Source organism: Cygnus olor, chromosome 23 (genome assembly GCF_009769625.2).
Source record: "Cygnus olor isolate bCygOlo1 chromosome 23, bCygOlo1.pri.v2, whole genome shotgun sequence".
Taxonomy (NCBI): domain Eukaryota; kingdom Metazoa; phylum Chordata; class Aves; order Anseriformes; family Anatidae; genus Cygnus; species Cygnus olor.
This window is the reverse complement of record NC_049191.1, coordinates 2,556,836-2,574,826: the sequence shown is the minus strand read 5'-3', so window position 1 is coordinate 2,574,826 and position 17,991 is coordinate 2,556,836. Positions and strand designations below refer to the sequence as shown.

The following is a 17,991-nucleotide window of genomic DNA, read 5'->3' as shown; positions in this document are numbered from 1 at the left end:
TGCGTCGGCGCTGCAGGAGGCTGGGGGCAAGCGGGGAGGGGAGGGGGGCAAACAAATCCCTGCCGACGGGGCGGACATCAGCGGGCAAAGCGCTGCACGGACACCCCGTCCCACCGCTCCTGCCCCCTCTGCCCCACACCCCCTCCTCCAGCCCCAGGACTTTGCCCCCTCCCCAGGCTGCTCCCACCCCGCTGCCCTGCGTGCCATGGCCACGAGGGCTGATCTGAACCCCCGGCCCCAAAAAGCTCCCTGCTGACCCCCCCCAGCTACAGGGCAGCGCCCCAGCAGGAACCCAGGGGTGAGGGTCTGGCCCCCGAGCTGCTCGCTATGGGGTTGGCGCTGCAGCCAGCCCCAAAGCCCCACTGCTGCGGGACGGTGCGCCGTGGGGGCAGGTGATAAATGGGCCAGTGCCGGGCTGAGCCCTGCCCTGCCCTGCCCCAGCTCTGTAATTATCCCAGGCAGCATCTGTAATTAGTGCCCTGATGTAATGGTGCCGGTGCCGGGCAGCCTCACGCGCTCCCCGCCAGCCCCACCTCATCCTCCAGCCCCACAGCTCCAGGGCCAAGGGGGCCCCATCCTGCAACACCATCCCTATGAGAGCCCAAATCCCTGCTTCCACTGCCAGCATCGCTGCTGGACCCCATTTTAGGGGGGGGGCACGGCTGCAGCCCCGCACCCTGCCCGTGCCCTGAGGCCGCCCAGACCCACGTGCGCCCCAGCCCTATTTATTTATAGCTGCCCCGGAGCCGCCTGGGCCAGCTCCAGCACATTCCCTGCGCCCAGGGGGGGCCAGGGGGGAACGTCTCCCCCCACTCGGGGGGGCAGGGCAGGATCCGTCCCCAGCAGGGCTCAGCAGAGCGAGGAGCGGGCAGGATGCGGGCAGCACGGGGGGACAGAGAGGCAGCGGTGGGAATGGCCAAGCCCTGCGCTGGACCTGACCCCATAGCAGCTCGGGGCAGTCAGGGGGGGCTCTGAACCGCGGTGAGGGTGCGCTGGGGGTGGCACCACCACGCAGCACAGGGCAGCGAGCCATCCTGACCCGACACAGCCTCCTGGAGCAGCGCTGGGCACTTTATTGTAAGGCAGAGCGCTGTGCTCCCCGTGTCCAAGCAGCCTCCTCCTTCCCCCTGCTCCCCGTGCCCAGGACCCGTCCCCGTGCCCCTTCCCGCCCCTAGCACTCGCGCAGCGGCCGTGCGGCCCCGCTGGTGCTGAACCGCACGCTCAGCACCTCCGAAGGCGCCCTCGTCTGCTGGCCCGGCTGCTGCCCACCGGCGAAGAGGGTGAAGGTGCCGGGCTCCAGGTGCCAGTGCTGCGTCCAGACGGCGCGCTGGGCGGCCAGCACCCCGAAGGACAGCTTGGTCGCCCGGCCGGCCGGCACGGCCACGCGGCGGAAGGCCACCAGCTGCCAGCGGGGCACCGGCACCGACGGCTGCTCCCACCGCAGGTACAGCTGCACCACCTGCACGGACCGGGGGGAGTCAGCCGAGGGGACCCCGACCCCATCCGTACCCCGTAGGGCCCCGCGTGAGCACGGCCACCGCGCTCACCTCCTCGCCGTCCCGCTGCCCCGTGTTCTCCAGCACCACGGACACGGAGAGGTTGGCGCAGATGGGCAGCACCGGGGGGCTCAGCACCAGGTCCCGGTACTGGAAGGTGGTGTAGGACAGGCCGTACCCGAAGGGGTAGAGCGGGGCCTCCTGCCCGTAGTAGCGGTACGTCCGCCCCTCCATGGTGTAGTTCTCCATGGGGGGCACCTGCGGGAAGCGGGGCCGTCTGGTGCAGGCTGAATGGGGGCACCCCACAGCCCCCCCGGGACCACCGAGGGCTGCGGGGTGCTGCTTGCCCTGCCCTTACCTGGTGCATGCCCGCTGGCCACGTGGCCGGCAGCCTGCCGGCGGGGTTGGCCCCCTGCTCGCCCAGCAGGACCCTGGCGATGGCCAGCCCGGTGGCCTGGGCGGGGAAGAAGCAGGCCAGGATGGCCCCCACGCCGTCGTGTGCCTGCGCCCAGCTCACGTCCAGGGGCCCCGCGTTGAAGAGCAGCAGGATGACGGGGCGCCCGGCGGCTGCGGGGACACGGGGTGTCACCACGAGCCCCGTGCCAAATCAGCTCCACGGGATGGGGCACGCGTGGGACCCAACTGCAGGGCGCTGTGTCCCTTTTCCTTGTCCTGTCCCTGCTGGCCCTGCTCCCGGGACACCAGGCAGCCCCCGCAGAGCCCTACCTGCCCGCACGGCGTCCTGCAGCAGCTCCAGCTGGTGGCCTGGCAGCGCCAGATCCCTCCGGTCCTTCGCCTCCGTCTCCACATCTATCCCTGCACCGGGAGCCAAGGGACAACCCCTTACACCACGTCCCCACGTGCGTGTGCCCCAGGGGCAGCGCCCCTGCCCTCCGCTCCCCCCTTACCTGTCCCCAGGCACACCAGCACCACGTCGGCTCCCCGCACCGCATCCTCCACCTCTGCCCGCGAGTACTGCTGGCACCGCGGCTGCCGGCACCCCGCCGCAAAGCTGACGTTGGCCGGCAGCATCTGCAGCCCCCTCCTGCGCCAGGGGACGGCGGGATCAGGGGACAGCAGGGACGGTGCCCACCCCGGCCCCAGGGAAGGGCAGAGCCAGCCCGAGGGGTGTCCAGCACCGCGGGCTCACCGGGGCGTGTAGATGTACCGCGGCTCCGGCACCGGCGCGTAGTCCCCAAAAAGCACCCGGGGATTGTCCGCGAAGGGGCCCACCACCTGCGGGGGGTAGAGGGGGTGAGGACGGGCGCCCGCAGCCCCCCGCCACGCAGCCCGGGGCTCCCCAAAGACGGGGACACCGGGGAGCATGGAGCTGGCAGCCCTGGATCTCCGTGCGGCGCTCACCGCCAGGCGCTTGCCGGGCAGGTCGCGTGCGCGCAGGGGCAGCGTGTCCCGCTGGTTCTTCAGCAGCACGAAGCTCTTGACGGCAGCTTCCAGCGAGAGGTTGCGGTGCTCAGGGCTCTGCACCACGCCGAGGTCCAGGGCGCTGTAGGGGTTCATGGCTGGGGGGTCGAACTCCCCCAGCCGCAGCCGCGTGTAGAAGAGGGGCCGCACCCTGGCGCGCAGCGTCTGCAAGGTGCCAAAACCTCAGCCGCGCTTTCGGCACGGGGCAGCCGGAGCCCGGAGCAGCCCCGGCTCCCTCCCGCTGACCTCCAGCGTGATGTTGCCCATGGCCAGGGCCTGGGGGATGTGCATGAAGACGTTGTTCCTCATCCCGTAGGACAGCTCCAGGTTGCAGCCGGCGTTCACCGACGCTGCCGCACCGGAGAGAAGGGAGACCACCGGTCAGGGCTGCGTGGCGCCCGGGGACCCCGTGCCCGTCCACCCTGCTCACCGACGGCCGTCTCCAGGAAGGTGCGGGTGTAGCGGTGCCCCAGCATGATGAGCTCCACGGCCCCCTCGTCGCTCACCACGTAGCCCTCGAAGCCCCACTCGCCCCGCAGGATGTCCGTCAGCAGCTTCTTGTTGGCGCAGGCGGGAACGCCGTTGATCCTGATGGGGAAGGGATGGGGACGGCACGAATGGGGCAGCCGGGTGGGCACAGACCTCCCCGTGCAGCCCCCCCCCCCCCCCCCCGAGCCCCCCAGCACGCTCCGTACCTGTTGTAGCTGCACATGAAGCTGTAGGACCCGGCACGCACGCACGCCTGGAACTGGGGCAGGAAGGTGGTGCGCCAGTCCCGCTCCAGCACCTGTGGCAGAGACGGGGTCAGCACCCACGGGAGGGGGGCCACCCGCTGTCCCGTGCCCCCCGCCGCCCTCACCTTGGCATCGAAGCTGAGCCTGGAGACGGGGATGTTCTCGGGGCCCCCGTGCACGCTGAAGTGCTTGCAGCCGGCGCTGGCCTTGATGTAGCGCGGGTGCCGGCCCTGCAGCCCCCGCACGAAGCTCGCCGCCAGCTCCCCGCTCAGGAACGGGTCCTCCCCGTAGGTCTCCTGGCGGAGGGGCGAAGCGAGGCCGGGTCACCCCTTGTCCCCACCGTGCTTCCCCCTGGGGACCCTTCCCCAGCCTCCCCACCCTCACACCCCACAGCCAGCGCCTGCGGAGCTGCTGCCACCCTCAGGCTGCTGGGGCACGGCCCTGGGTGGCCGGATCCTGCCCCCCTTTCAGCCCCCGACCCCATCACACCCCTGCCCACCCCGGCACCTGGTTCCTGCCCCACAGCGGGTGCCTCATGATGTTGAGCACGGGGCTGAAGCAGCTGAGCCCCGTGTGGTCGTCGTAGCGGCCGGTGGCAGCGAAGTGGTTGTGCTTGGCGCGCACCTCGGTGGCGGTGGCGTTGGCCACCCGGTACACGAGCTCGGGGCTGCGGGCAGAGCACGGGGTGGGGTCAGGACATGCCAGCAAACTGGGCCCCCATCCCATACTAGGTACCACCACCCCCTGCTACCTGAAAGCAGCGGCGAGCCCCAGCGCTTGGGGGAAAGCCGTGGCCCACCCGGGCGCCTCCGCGTCGCCCCGCAGGCACTCGGTGTTCCAGTTGTAGGGCCCGATGCCCAGGCGCGGGATGGGGGGCGCGGGGCCGTTCCCCATCGCTCCCCCCCTGGCTACCTGCGGGCCACAGGGGCTGAGCAGGGGCTGGGGGCCGTGCCCGCCGCCCCTCGCCGTGCCCTCACCTGCAGCACCATCTCATCAGGGCTCAGCCGGCCCAGCAGGTCCTCGAGGCGGCGGCGCCAGGGCAGCGTTGGGTCTCGGAAAGGGAAGGGCTGAGCCTCGCTCGGCTCGGGGCCCAGCACCGCGCACAGCAGCACGGCAGCAGCCCCGAGTCCCATTAATGCCGCCCTGGGACGTGCCGGGCCGGGACGAAGCAGGAAGGGAGCCCCCGGGGCTGCGGTACCGGGGGACGCGGCTCGGCACGCCATGGCTCTCGGCTCGCTGCGGGCTCCCGGGCTCAGCCCCGTTCCGGTGCTCCCGGCCCCTGGCTGGGTGCGTGCAGCTCGGCAGGGCGGAGCGAGCTGCTGCCGGCCCTGCGGCAGGGGCAGAGCGGGGTCCTGGGCTCTGGGAGAGATTGGGAAGGGAATGGGAAGAGCCACGCGCGTGGGATCCCCCCGAAAAGACCCTCTGTAAACAGAACCCCCCCATCCCCAAAGAGACCCAGGCAGCGCCATCTGAGGGGCATGCAATTTAGGGACTGTATCTCAGGGTGGAAGTGGGGCCGCTGGTCCCAGAACGGCGCCAGAGCAGCACGAGGGGCACCTGGGGGCACACACGTGGCACGCACAGGAGAGGCACGGGCAGCTCGTGCCCCTGGCAGGGCGGCACTTGGTGGCATGCCGCCCAGGAGCCTGGCGCTGCCGTGTCCCTGGTGAGGAGCCTGGCACTGCGGCCGGGGGAAAGGCTCGTGCAAGGTGCCAGGAGCAGCAGGAGAAGCACGGCAGGGCTGGCCTGAGCACGCGGACTGCCTGGCCACGGGTCTGGAGCCCCCACCCGCACACTGGGGACACCAGTGCCGTGCCCAGGCCATGCCAAGCCCCACAGCACCACGCCAAGGCAATGCAGCCAGGCCCTGCATCATGCCCCCTCCTGTACTCTGGCACCGTCACCCATCCCCGCCGCGGTGGCAGGTGGCAGCCCACGTCTGTGCTCTGGCTCCCGGCTCACCCCCACGCACCCCGTGGCAGGGGCAGCCCCGCAGCAGGAACAGGCACAGCCGGCCCCGGGAGAGCCCTGCTGCAGCCCAGGGCTGTGCGGCACGGCCCCGTGCTCGGGGGCACCGCTTGCCCCACTTCTGCTCCTGCCCCCAGCTGCTGCGCCTGGGTGCTCCCAGCAGGGCCACGAAGGGAAGCAGCCGTGCTCTGGGGGGCAGAAGCCAGAGCAGAAATATTGAGAAGTCGCTGACCCAGCTGCTGCTGCCATGTTGCCTTTGGCCAAGGAAATAGGGCGGCAGCTCCTGGTTCCCATAAAACCCCTTCAGCAGCCCCAGACTCATCTGTGCAGAGCCATGCTCTCCCTTGGGGCTTTGCCCCCATGGACACGCATCTGGATGGAAGGAGATAGATAAGTAGCTGCAGTAGTCTGATAATGATTGTTTCCAATAGTTTGCAGCCCAGGGCATGCGGGTCCCTGCAGCATTGTGCTCGCACGTCCCCGGGGACGAGGCTGCCACGGTGCCGGCCTTGTGCAGCCCCCCTGCGTGCCCCCAGCCGGCTCAGCACGGCGGGGACACGGCACGGCGATGTTCGCTCTGCGGTTTTCCTGCGCCACCGCTCCCACAGGACGAACCGGGAGGTGGTGGCCGAGGTTTAGCTCAGCACCAGGCAGCCCCTGCTCGTGGTTCGCAATGGGGTTGCCGTTTGGGTTCCCATTTTGATCAGCTCCGTGCCTGGGCAGCGCACGAAGCCTCTGCTCCTGGAGGAAAAAGACCAGGGAACGTGTGTATGGGGAAAAACCAGACAAACCAGGGAATGTGTATACAGGGAGTCAGATCACATGCAATGTCTATTTCACTGATTTTGGCTCACTTTGGGCCAGGGAAGCTCCAAAAGCTGAGCACACCCACGGCAATCGCCTACCAAAGGCGGTAAATTCCCTCCTGGGGGAGGCACACAGCCCAGGGCAGGGACCTCACGGTGCAGGAGGGGTTGGGCACGGAGCCGCAGCACCCCCACCTCGCCGTGTCCCCACCACCCTACGCACAGGTCATTATTCTGTGTTTAATGACTGTAATTAAGCCCCGCGTGGGCGCCCCCAAGCGGCGCTCAGCCTCCTCCCTCCCATCCGCCTCCGGCGCCTGCCGGGAGCGGAGTCACCTGACCCGCGCTGCACACCGGGATTTGTAGTCTCCTCACCATCACGTGACGCATTGGGCATGCCGGGAAGCCCCCCTTCCCCACCCCTCACCTCCATGCGCGCAGCGCTCCCGCGTTGCACTGCGGGACTTGTAGTTCCGCGCGCGGCCCTCAGCGCGGGCGGAGGCGCGGCGCGGACTACGAATCCCGTGGTGCTTTGCGGGACGGCCTGGCGAGGCAGCGGGCCGGGCAGGGCCGGGCCGGGCCGAGCCGTGCAGGATGTCGCGCCAGGCCGGCCGCGGCACCGAGAGCAAGAAAATGGTAACGGCGGGGCCCGGCCGGCCGCGGGGCCGTGTGAGGGCCCGGCAGCTCCAATACTGCCGCCTCTGCCGCCCGGGGCCGCGCTGTGAGCGGGGCTGGGGCAATTAGGGCAGGGGCAGTAATTGGGGCAGGGGCAGTAATTGGGGCAGGGGCAGTAATTAGCTCGGGGGCAGAGCAGTTTGGTTAATTGGCCGTGCAGTGCTGCTGTCCGAGGCCTTGCTGCTCGGTACGGGTGCTGAAAGGTGTGGGGAGCTGGGGGTCGGCCTCTTCTCACAGGTAACCAGGGATAGGACCAGAGGGAATGGCCTCAAGTTGTGCCAGGGGAGGTTCAGGCTGGAAATGAGGAGACATTTCTTCTCAGAAAGAGCGGTCGGGCGTTGGGACGGGTTGCCCAGGGAGGTGGTGGCGTCACCGTCCCTGGGGGTGTTCAAGGAGAGGTTGGACGTGGGGCTTGGGGACGTGGTCAGTGGGTGACGGGGGTGGTTGGACCAGGTGATCCTGAAAGTCTTTTCCAACCCTCACGATCCTGTGTTTCTGTATTCAACAGCAAGTGTTAAACCTGTTCTTTCCCCGCTCTTTGCGTGTTCCCCCTCGAGGGTGTCAGTGGCAGCCCCCAGGTGGGTGCTGAGCGGCTGGTCCTGCCCGTCCCCACCATGCCAGCACTCTCTGGGGGGCAGCGGTTTGTACTTAAGGAACTCGTGCTCTTTCTTTAGGATTCTGGCACTTCTGTAGCCACGGAACCTTTATAAACCGCTCAGACTACTTACTGACCCGCGATGTTAAAAATGTAAATAAGGGAAAGGTTTCAGGCACTTTAATTCCACCAGATTGACTGGAAAGTTAGTTACAAATAAGAATTTAGAAGTTTTCCATATTACAACACTTGAAAGTTTCCTAAATTGCAACACTAACGCGGGGGGGATGACAGCAACGGCTTCGTGGCTTTGTGCGGTAACTGACAACAGCTGGGACTGGTAACAGCTGGATCTCTCCATCCACTCACCCCTACTCTCTCCAGCTGCCAAGCCCTGTCCTTACTAAAATGACTTATATCCTTCAAATAATGTGCCCTTCTTTGCATGTTTGTTAAATTTCTCTGCTAAATATCTGACTCTTCCAGCTGAGTTAAAGGAGGCTTCCACCTTGTCATTCCTGAGTAACGTGAACTTAAGCAATCTTTTCAAGATGAAGGCCGAATTGTAAGTAAAAACCAAACAACAAAAAAACGAACGTTTCAATTCTTTAGATCTAAAATTTAGCACAAATAGCCGGAGCCTGACTGGTTCTTTTCGGGTGCTTAAAGTCTTTTGGTAGCTGATTGCTGCTGACCTCATGAATCGCAGTGACAAGATGGAATTCCCGTCTCTTCTAATAAACCCAGTTTCTCTTTGTTGACTGTTGCAGTTTGGGAGTGATTCCCCCTCCTGTTTGTCTCTGTGTGAACTTGTTCGGAATGAAGTGGGATCAGTGTTGTCACTTAACTCTGATGTTGTCTCTTTTCCCTTCCTTTCTGCCTGCCTGCTGCTTTCATTCTGTAGTATTGGTATTTGCCATTCATTTCACCTTCTGCATCTATGCATCTCATGGTAGGTGAGAGGCTTTTACTCCGAGCTTAGACTTTCTGTACTGTTTCTGATTGCCTAAACCGAAAGCAGAAATAACAGCTGAAAGATGATGGCTTATTTGCTCCTGAACGCTCGTTTTGGGCTCTGTGGAAAGCTAAAGCCTGTTGTAGCCTTTGTTTTGCAGCCGTGTAACCGCTGGTCTGGCTTAGTGGCTCCCGAGAAAGTGAGAAAATGTGCGGTGAGACGCAGGAGCTGTGGTGGCGGCGGCCGCGAGAGGAGACAAGCTCCCTTTGTGTTCTCTGCAAGTCTGTGCAAAGCAGGCGCAAGTAGTTCAGATCCTAGCCAGGCACAGAAAGTGGACGTGCACGGCACATCCGCTGACCTGCCCTGAAACACCCGGGGCTGTTCCTGTTTTGGGTCTGAGGAGCTGATTTGAATGCGTAATCTAAATTAGGTGCCGAGATAACTTTCCGGGGGTCAGATGTGCATCACCTCCTCCTGGCAGCAGAGTGTAATTGTATCTGCGAGCGGATGAGCATGTTTTGTTCTGTTGAAAGGACAAAAAACTGAGCCTAAGCAATGCTGGCTGTTTGCAGTTAATTTCTAAACACAGATAAGAGGCACGGTTTGAGCCACAGCCCCCTTCACCTGGAGGTCACTGGCTGAAACAAATCCAGGTCCTTGGCAAGGAATGTGACGCGACCAGGAGGTGTCCTTCCAGTTCCCTAGGGGTGTGCTGGCTGAGGCAGGGAGATGCTAACTGGCAGCTCACGAGGGTGCCAGGAATGGCTAGAGTGCGAAGAGCCGCTTGGTTTGCCTCTTCAGGTCAGGTCTGGGCCGTGTTGATGGAAGCGCTGGGCGTGGAGAGAGGGAGAGAACAAAAGTGCTCGGTTGTCCCGACTGGAAAGAGCATTTCTCTTTCCAGAGGCCAAAGTTGCCTCGCCAAAACACGAACTGAGACCTCTCCTGTTAAGCAGCAAAGACCTTTGAGACAGCAGGTTTCTGTTCCCCCTCTCCAGGCCACCCGAAGCAGCGCTGGACGCAGACTCAGCAGTGCTGTCAGTTTGCTTTTCAGCTTGCTCTAAACCCCTTTTACCTCTGCCTAGAACTCGGAGCTCTTCACGCTGACGTACGGCGCTCTGGTCACCCAGCTGTGCAAGGACTACGAGAATGATGAGGACGTCAACAAGCAGCTCGACAAAATGTGAGTGGGTCTGCTGCAGCGGGGGCTGGCAGGAGCTCCAGTTCCCAGTAGGCACATCTCTGTGTGCTCCTCTGAGAGTAAAAACGTGGCAGGCTGATTTTTAATGCTGATGCTTCCCAGATTTGTTTATTTTTCCCTCCAGCGTCTTCTTTTATAAATACGAGGTGCTTTTCTAAAGATGTACTCTTTCATCTGCAGCTTGTTGCTTTTCTGTACGCTCACAGGGGTTACAACATAGGTGTTCGGCTGATAGAAGACTTTCTGGCGCGGTCCAATGTGGGAAGATGCCATGATTTCCGTGAAACTGCAGATGTTATTGCAAAGGTAACCGTGAAAGCACAGCTTTGTTGGGTTGTTACTGCTGCTTGCGTTTGTTTGAGTGGCGTGGCCAGAGTGGTTGTGCAGGGGGCTGTTGTGTGTTCTCATATAAGGGTTCACGTGGGATTCTAGTACCGAGCGAGAAGGCGAATGGTGAGAAATGCTTTCTGAAATGTGTTTGGTAGCTACCCAATAGCTGAATTTAAATAGCCACCTTGATGTCAGTTTGTACCTCTTGTGGAGTCCTTTGAAAACGAAGCAGAGCACGTCCAGAACCCAAAGAAATCTAATTAACGGGATGCCCGTGGACATCTTTCCGCAGGGAGGCCCTTCTATATCCCTTGGTTTTGCATGTGAGGATAGAGTGTTTGCTACTCACAGGACCGTGCTGAGAGTTTGAGATTTTTGGGGAGAAAGAAGACAGAATTAGATCCCTAAATTCTGCTGACCAGTGGTCGTTGGGAGAAAGGAGTGGTGTTCTCAAAACCCTTCAGTGTCTGACAAAGATCAAAGCGATGCTGTTACTTCGTGGGTCACGTTCTTGTTCACACTCTGTTTGACGTAACAGATAGCGTTTAAAATGTACCTGGGCATCACTCCGAGCATCACCAACTGGAGTCCTGGAGGTGACGAGTTCTCCCTGATCTTGGAAAACAACCCCTTGGTGGACTTCGTGGAGCTCCCTGACAACCACTCAACTCTCATCTATTCCAACCTTCTGTGTGGAGTGCTGCGGGGTGCCCTGGAAATGGTGAGCCAACGTCTCTCTTCCAGTGAGATACAAGCACAAACAATTGAGGTATCAGCGGATACTTTAATGTCTAGTCTGTGTTTGGTTTGGACTTGAAATTAATTCTAAGGAGAAGAGCAAAGCTACAGGAGTGCTTGGTTGCTGTTGCATGTGGCAGCTTAGAGTCCCAGAAGTTCTCACCGAGCCCCTTCATCTTACGTACACACACTAATATCTCTTTGAATTTTTAAGAAACTTCAAAATCCTCTTTTTGTAGCTGCTGGGGGGAAGTTGCTGGAGCAAGACAACAGCCGTGTCTCAAACGTAGGAGTCTGTGTAGGCTTGATTGTCTCCTGCTTAGCTGGGAGTTTTGAGGAACATGCACGGAGCAGCAGGACGTGTAGCCCTGAGTGATGGGCTTAATTGGACTCTGATGTCTGAAGGGAGTCCCGCAGAGCAACCAGGACGTTTGTTTGTCTAGGCAAGGTGCCTGCTGCCCACCAAAGGCTGCGATGTACGAGGAGGATGTGATCTTGGAACTGATAAGTGCTTCCCTGGGGCTCTGCAGTGCACGTCGAGTCCTCAGAGGCCTTAAGCTGGTGCTTCAGGATCAGCTGGGAAGCTGCTGTTAGAAGGGAGCTAACAGCTCGTCTTCTCTCTCACATCTCCTAGGTTCAGATGGCCGTGGATGTGAAGTTTGTCCAGGACACGCTGAAAGGGGACAGCGTCACAGAAATCCGAATGAAGTTCATCAGGCGGATTGAAGACAATCTTCCAGCTGGCGAAGAGTGAAACGCCGTCCGGTCTCCCTTTGGGACCGGGGGGGACCAGCTGGTTTTGGCCGTTAGCTTTCACCACAGATCTGTAGGGATATAGTGTTTTCATCACGGATCTGTAGGGATCTAGTGCCCCTGTACGTTCAGACTGACTCACTGACTGTTTAAGATGATGTTATATTCTTCTACTGTTACTTCCATCTTCTGTAGAAGACAATTGTCTGGTTGCTTTTTGTTTCACAGGTTCATTCTGAAGCTTTTTCATAAGGTGATGTCATTTTCATATTCCCCTGGGAAATCTTTCTACACTCAGTTTCTAATTGTGACGTTTGGTTGTGCAAGAACTACTGCTCCAACCCTAAAAGAGCTGCAGTCTGTCCAAATTTGAACCCAAGTTTTACAACGGGAATTGGAGGCCAAGTTGTAAGAGCCTACTGATTTACTGCTAACGCTGTCCTTAAAAAGAGTTGTTTAAAATTCACTTGGAGACGAGCGCATAGCATTTCTGTAGACCAAACTGGCTTATTGATTCTGAAGTTACTAGTAAAATGCAAGCTTGATACAAGGGGTGATGTGGGAGAGCTGCTTGAGTGCACGGCACCCTCTTGGGAAGCTCCTTTTCCCAGCGAGCAGCGGCATCTCGCAGCACCCACAGCCTCAGGGGGTCCACGTGGCCTGGTTCTCTTCCCCCAGCAGCACTTCTGGAAGCAGACTCAGCAACGCCCTTCTCTGATGGGACTTTGTAGTCCCGCAGCTTCCCTTGTGGAAGGGCAGGACCAGTAAATCGTTTGGGAAAACCACTGAATATTTTAAATGGAGGGAAAGAACGAGCGGCTGTAATGCCCCCGGTGCCCTACAGCCTGGGGCTGTGTGCTGAGTGTGCAGAACCAGACACTCAGGCTAACAACTGGAAGGTATTAAATGCGTTTCAGCAAGCGGAGCTTTCTCTCCTGTGCGATGTATAAACACTGCACGGTGTGGAGGAGCTGGTGGGGTATATTCTTACACAGACGTTTAGGCTAAAACAGAATTTCCCGTGGTAAGTGAACTGGCAAACTGCGGCAGTCGGTGACACCTGTACAATAAATACACAAAGTGGTGTTACCTTTCAAAAAGCAAGATACTGGAAAATCAGCTTTCCTCTGCGATCCTATTCAGCAAGTCAGACGTTCAGTTCTTGAATCGCTTTACATAGCATGAAGGCACAAATCCGCAGAACTAGGAGCCTGAAGTCCGTAGCTCTGACTTCCACGGGAGCTAGCTGATAGGCCCGACACCTCTGTAGGTTTATGCCCGAGTGTAAGGTGTGAGAGAAGGGTACAATTTGTCCTGCTGGTAGCTGAGGTTCTCCAGGGGAGCGCTGAGTTGTGTGGATTGATTGCCCAGTCCCTTTGCCCAAGGAGTTGCATCGACGAGCGGCTGTGGCTAACGGGTTTTGGAGGCGCCACGTGGTCACCTTGCAGAGGCGAAAAAGTTGAGTTGTTTCCCATTGTTGGCCGTTATAAGTCATTTTAAGGGTGCATTTTAAAAGCAATTGCATTAAAAGAACCCCGGTGTCAGCTCTGCTTTCTCCCTGCTGCTTTTGGGTGAGGCGAGGGGCTGTGGGCAGCGCCGCGGCTTTGCCTCCATGCCCGGGGCTGGCAGGGTGACGGGAGCGCAGCCCGAAGAATGTCTGGCTGCTGGCCCATGTGAAAGCTGCTGCCCGAAGGGAACCTGCCCGATATTCAGCGCACGGAGGGATTGGGGCTGGGGGTGGTGCTCGGGGGCAGCGCTGGGGAACCAGACAGTCAATGTTTGCTTGTTTGAGCAGCGGCCTTTTTCTGCCCGGTGAATAGCCGGGCGTGCACGTTAGCAGAGCCTCTGCTGTCAGCCTGCGGCCAACTTCTGCAGCTCGCGGCTAAGAAATGCTCTTTGTGGTCGTTCACAGCGGGGGAAAAAGCGTCTCAGGAGGAGGCGGCTGTGCCCTGCTCCTGTGCTAGCTGGGTGTGGGTGCTGCTCCAGCGCTGCTGTCGGCCCTGGGGTGCTGAGCGTGAGCATACGGGCAAGGAGTGGGAGCTGCTGGCTCTCCAGGAGCGGCAGTTTGAGCCCTCCTTGCTCGTCTCAGCTGTGCAAATGCTGCTGAGGAGCCTGCAGGGGACAGGGCAGCCCGGCAGCGTTTGCTGTCCTCAGCTCAGCTCCAGGCACTGGGCACCCCCGCGGCTCCTGCCAGCGGCTGGAGGGGTTCAGCATCAAATTTTGGGGAATGATGCAACGTCAGAGTGGCTCGGTGGGGCGAGCAGCAAGCTTGCTGCTGGCTTCGGGTGCTGATCTCCGTTAGCACCCAGCAGATTGGGTTTTAGGGCCCCAGCCAGCTGGGAGGGCCTCTTCTCCATGTCAGTGCCGTGGCAGCGGGGATGGCAGCGGGTGCTGAACCCAGTGGGGTCAGAGCAGAGCAGAGCAGACCAGCGGCCGGAGCCCTGCTCCTTCCCAAGCAGGAGAGGCCAGGGCCAGGCGGCAGAGCCGGCAGAGGGTGCTGAGAGCTCGCCAGCTCCAGCTCCTGCCTGGCTCTTCGCAGAGGCGACGTGTGCAGCAGCAGCCCTGGGGCCCTCCATGCTGCATCCCCTCCGCCCCTGCATCCATCCTGCGGGGTTCGTAGCCCTGGCTGATGGTGCAGGGCGCAGGCTCGCTGCCTTGACCCCGAGCAGAGGGTTTAACCACACCGGGGGGCATCCCTGAGTCCCCTGGGCTTAGGGACGGTGTTTGGGGTCACCTGTGCTGCCCCCAACCCCATCATGGATTGGGGGGAGATGAAGGCGGCCGGAGCTTGGCACCGAGGGACAGCGAATCCTTAGTGCCAGGCACCGGGCAAGAGGAGCACCCGGGCACCCCGCAAGCACCGAGCCTCGGCAGCAGAACAGTCCCAAACAGCCCCGAAATGCACCCATCTCCCAAAACAACCTCTGGCAGGGGGCTGTCATCGGGACCACGGTCCCTGGGCTGCTCCAGGGCAGGGGGGGGACGCCTCAGCCACGGCTCTCCTGTCTCCTTGCAGCCAAAAAGGGGTATTTTGCACCCAAAAGGGGGTACTGTGCACCCAAAAGGGGGTATTTTGCACCCAAAAGGGGGCATTTTGTGCCCCAGGGCTCCCTCCAGGTCATCTTTCCTCCCTCAGCACTCATGCTTGCCCCCCCAAAAATTATAAAGCTGTGCTGTAATTTGCTGGGGCGACTGGGTCAAAAGCAGCCCAGAGCCTCTGGAGGAGCAAAAAGCAAGAACTGCATTAAGTAAATTAAAAGTGTCTACTACCAAGTAGCTCATTGTAGACGAGGGAGAATATGCAAAAAGCTCAGCTTGAAAGCTACTAAATATTCCCATGTGCTGTTTATAGGAAACAAATGGGGAAAGGCATGCTGCATCAATAAAAACCCCAACATGGTTGGGGTTGGACCGGAGCCCTTCCACGGCTCTAGGTTATTGAATACCCTCCACTTTCATGTGGTGCCAGGCCTGACCCCTGGACGCATACCACGGAGGGGAAAGTTGACTTGTGGGAGTCACGGACATTCCTGCTGAGCGATTTAACCTGGCAGGAAGAGAGGCAGCTTGCAGCCCTTCCTATCTCCGCGCGGTGTTCGGGGTGATAATGGCAAGCGAGCAGGGGAGAGGGGGGGGTGAGGAGGGACACGGAGAGCATCCCAAGGACCCCATCCCAGTGACGGGAGGGGACGGAGCCTGCATCACCCAGCCTGGTCCCCTTCACGGCGCTGCATCCTGACCCCGTGCTGGGCAGGGGCTCCGGGCACTCGGGGTGTCACAATTGTGATTTGCAGAGCTGCTGCAGCTGCGACGGTGCCCGCAGAGGGCAGAAGGAGCATTACCAGCCCTTTGCATCCCAGCCCCTTACATCCCATCCCCTTATATCCCAGTCCTTTACATCCCAGCCCCTTACACCCCATCCCCTTACACCCCATCCCCTTACACCCCATCCCCTTACATCCCATCCCCTTACACCCCATCCCCTTACACCCCAGCCCTTTACATCCCAGCCCCTTGCCTCCCATCCCTGGCAGTGCCCACGTGCATCCCGCTGCTGGGGCAGGGATGATGCCAGGAGAGGAGCCAGGCTGGGGACGGGGAATCTCTCCGGGAGGGATGCGCATCCGGGCCGGTGTCCTCATAGCGAGGGCAGCCTGCACAGCTTTCAGCCAGATGTGCGGGGCCGGGAGCCGGGCGCTGGCTGAAGCCGCACGGAGGCGGCGCTGCCGGGACGCTTCGCCACGAGCACCGGGGATGGCAGCGCCTCAACGGGGCTGGCACCGTGCAGCTGAGGGGTGGGCAGTGCAGCTCCCCAGGGGGATGGCTGTGTCACAGGCACGTTTCTGCTCCTTTCCCCGGCACGATAAACAAAGCACGTTTGGATGAGCAGAAAATCGAGATCCCAGCTCGTTGCCGTGCCCCAGTGCCCCTCTCCATCTCCCCCCCCTCTGCACATGGCCACACATGGGCCAGCGGCACAGGTGACAAAGGTGACATTTTTCCAGGCAAGCACTTCATGCTTATTTGTATTTTTTTCTGTTGTTGAAAAATGCTGTTTTTTTCCCCAAGATATGCAGACGTGGGTCCAGATGGGAAGGGGCCGTATGGCTTCTCCAAAAGCTCTGACCTCTGCCGGGTGGGAAGTCCCCAGCTCGCTGCGCTCAGTTGGGTTTTGTCCTCCTCTCCTCTCCCTCCTCTGTTTAGCACAAACCTTTGCTCCTCCTTTATTTCCATGAGAAAAAGCTTAAAGCGGGGAAAACACCCCTAGTTATAAACAGCTCAACGTTTCCTGACTCACGGAAAGGGCGAGAGGCGAGGTGGGGTGGGGAAGCATCACCGCAGCACCTGCTGGCAGCCCCCGATTAGAGGCTCCGGGTGCTCCCCAGCCTCGCAGGCAGGCGGAGGAGAGGCCCAGCGGGAGGTTTGCTGGAGCACAGCTCTGTTGTCCCTCCGGGATGGAGCAGGGCATCATCCCCCGTCCCTGTTCTGGGACACTTGGGCTCAGCCCCGTCCCTCTGCCCTGATTTTGGGGCCGTGGTGCTGCCTCCTGGGGAGCCCTGATCCAGCCTGTGCTGGGCTGAGTACCCCTGGCTGCTCATCTGTGATAAAATGCTGAGTTGAGGGTGCTTCTGCTAACGCTGCCGGCCTCCAACTCTGGGCTGCGGGCACAACGTGCTGAAATGGGAGCAGCAGGAGCTGCTGCTGCCCCGGCTGTGTCCTCTCCCCAGGATGGCCAATGCCAGAGATCTCGTCCATGGCCCTGCCACGGGGAATCAATGCAAATTCAGCTGTCGGAGCAGGATCGTGTGGAATCACAGCTTAAAGAAGTGCCTGGACTGGGGGGATGGAGGGGACGCGATGGCCCCGTGCGTGGTGGGGGCAGCGCTGAGGATGCTCAGGGCACAGGTCCTGGATGGATCCGTCCCCTCCCTGGGGCTCTTGGCTCCGGCCAACCCACCCGAGCATCTCCCAGCACTTCGTGCATCAAATTTGGGCACCAGATGTGCTTCCTGGCTGATAACTATCTGTCAGACTCAGGTGTTTTTACAACCCCCCTGTGCTGGCTGCGAGGTGCACCCAGCCGCCCTGGGAAGCTGGCTGGGGATCGGGCGGGCAAAGCCCCAGCAGGGTTTGCAGCTCAGCACTAGCGAAGGAAAATCCCCGAAGAGCATCCAAACCGAAGCCGGGCGATTGCATCAGGTTTTTATGGCTTTTGGAGAGCCTCTGCAGGCAGCTCCCAGCCCAAGGAGAGGTGTTATTGCAGCTTTAATTAACGCTGTAATTGCTGTTTCAGGATCTGCCTCCATGAGTGCGGTTGAGGGCCGATGGTCCCAGCTGAGGCTGGTGCCAGGAGCAGCGTGGGTGCGCGCCCTGCGGGGTGCAGCACCCATGGGTGCCCCCCCGGCACCCTGCTCGCTGAAATTCAAGGTTTTAGCGAAGGAGTCCTTGGTAAAACACTGGGCAAATGGAAAAGGAACGAGGAGCATTCTCACGGGTGGCTGAGGACCAGGGGAGACCCTGGCAGCGGTGCAGTGCTCCGGGACGAGGGACAGCCAGGACATGGGCTGTCCGGTCTTGGTGCCCCCTGCACCACCCGGGGGCAGCTGGGTGAGGAAAGTGGCCACTGCTTTTCTCCCTGCTGCCTTGCTGCCCTCGTTTGCCCGTTCTGCTCCGCGCAGCTCAGTGCCGGTAATTAAAACCACAGCCGCTGCTGTGATGGCAGCGGCAGCGCTGCCCTCCTGGAGGCACTCAGCTGCTGCCCGGCGGTGCAGGATGCGTGCGGCTCGCCTGCTCCTGCCGAAAAAAGGTGCGTGAGTGCCA

At 60.9% G+C, this 17,991-nt stretch overlaps 2 protein-coding genes across 3 annotated transcripts; one reads left to right on the top strand and one right to left on the bottom strand.

Annotated features, from left to right (window-relative positions):
• Window positions 1-944: 944 nt before the first annotated feature.
• On the bottom strand, window positions 945-4,980 carry LOC121058845 (probable beta-D-xylosidase 2). Of its 2 annotated transcripts, XM_040534915.1 has the most exons (14): window positions 4,630-4,968; window positions 4,404-4,564; window positions 4,160-4,319; window positions 3,778-3,948; window positions 3,614-3,705; window positions 3,349-3,506; window positions 3,165-3,268; window positions 2,859-3,083; window positions 2,647-2,732; window positions 2,405-2,541; window positions 2,223-2,312; window positions 1,855-2,063; window positions 1,548-1,754; window positions 1,058-1,459 (listed from the first exon to the last, which is right to left on the bottom strand). In XM_040534915.1, the coding sequence occupies exons 1-14, from the start codon at window positions 4,873-4,875 to the stop codon at window positions 1,172-1,174; spliced, it is 2,334 nt and encodes a 777-aa protein (XP_040390849.1). In that variant the 5' UTR covers window positions 4,876-4,968; the 3' UTR covers window positions 1,058-1,171. The 2 variants fall into 2 exon arrangements, with proteins under 2 accessions (XP_040390848.1, XP_040390849.1); XM_040534914.1 differs by having other exon boundaries at window positions 945-1,459; window positions 1,548-2,063; window positions 4,630-4,980.
• Window positions 4,981-6,870: 1,890 nt separating this feature from the next.
• On the top strand, window positions 6,871-12,191 carry TRAPPC3 (trafficking protein particle complex subunit 3). The gene is made up of 5 exons (XM_040534913.1): window positions 6,871-7,062; window positions 9,734-9,831; window positions 10,056-10,155; window positions 10,718-10,900; window positions 11,552-12,191. Exons 1-5 carry the CDS (start codon window positions 7,021-7,023, stop codon window positions 11,669-11,671), a joined length of 543 nt encoding a protein of 180 aa, XP_040390847.1. The 5' UTR covers window positions 6,871-7,020; the 3' UTR covers window positions 11,672-12,191.
• Window positions 12,192-17,991: the final 5,800 nt, after the last annotated feature.

Coding starts and splice junctions, on each gene's coding strand:
- LOC121058845 (XM_040534914.1), bottom strand. CDS start 4,875: ATGGCGTGCCGAGCCGCGTCCCCCGGTACCGCAGCCCCGGGGGCTCCC. Junction 3,949..4,159: donor CGCTGTGGGGCAGGAACCAG/GTGCCGGGGTGG, acceptor CCCCTCCGCCAG/GAGACCTACGGGGAGGACCC. Junction 3,706..3,777: donor GGCTCAGCTTCGATGCCAAG/GTGAGGGCGGCG, acceptor TCTCTGCCACAG/GTGCTGGAGCGGGACTGGCG.
- TRAPPC3 (XM_040534913.1), top strand. CDS start 7,021: ATGTCGCGCCAGGCCGGCCGCGGCACCGAGAGCAAGAAAATG. Junction 9,832..10,055: donor AACAAGCAGCTCGACAAAAT/GTGAGTGGGTCT, acceptor GTACGCTCACAG/GGGTTACAACATAGGTGTTC. Junction 10,156..10,717: donor CTGCAGATGTTATTGCAAAG/GTAACCGTGAAA, acceptor TTGACGTAACAG/ATAGCGTTTAAAATGTACCT.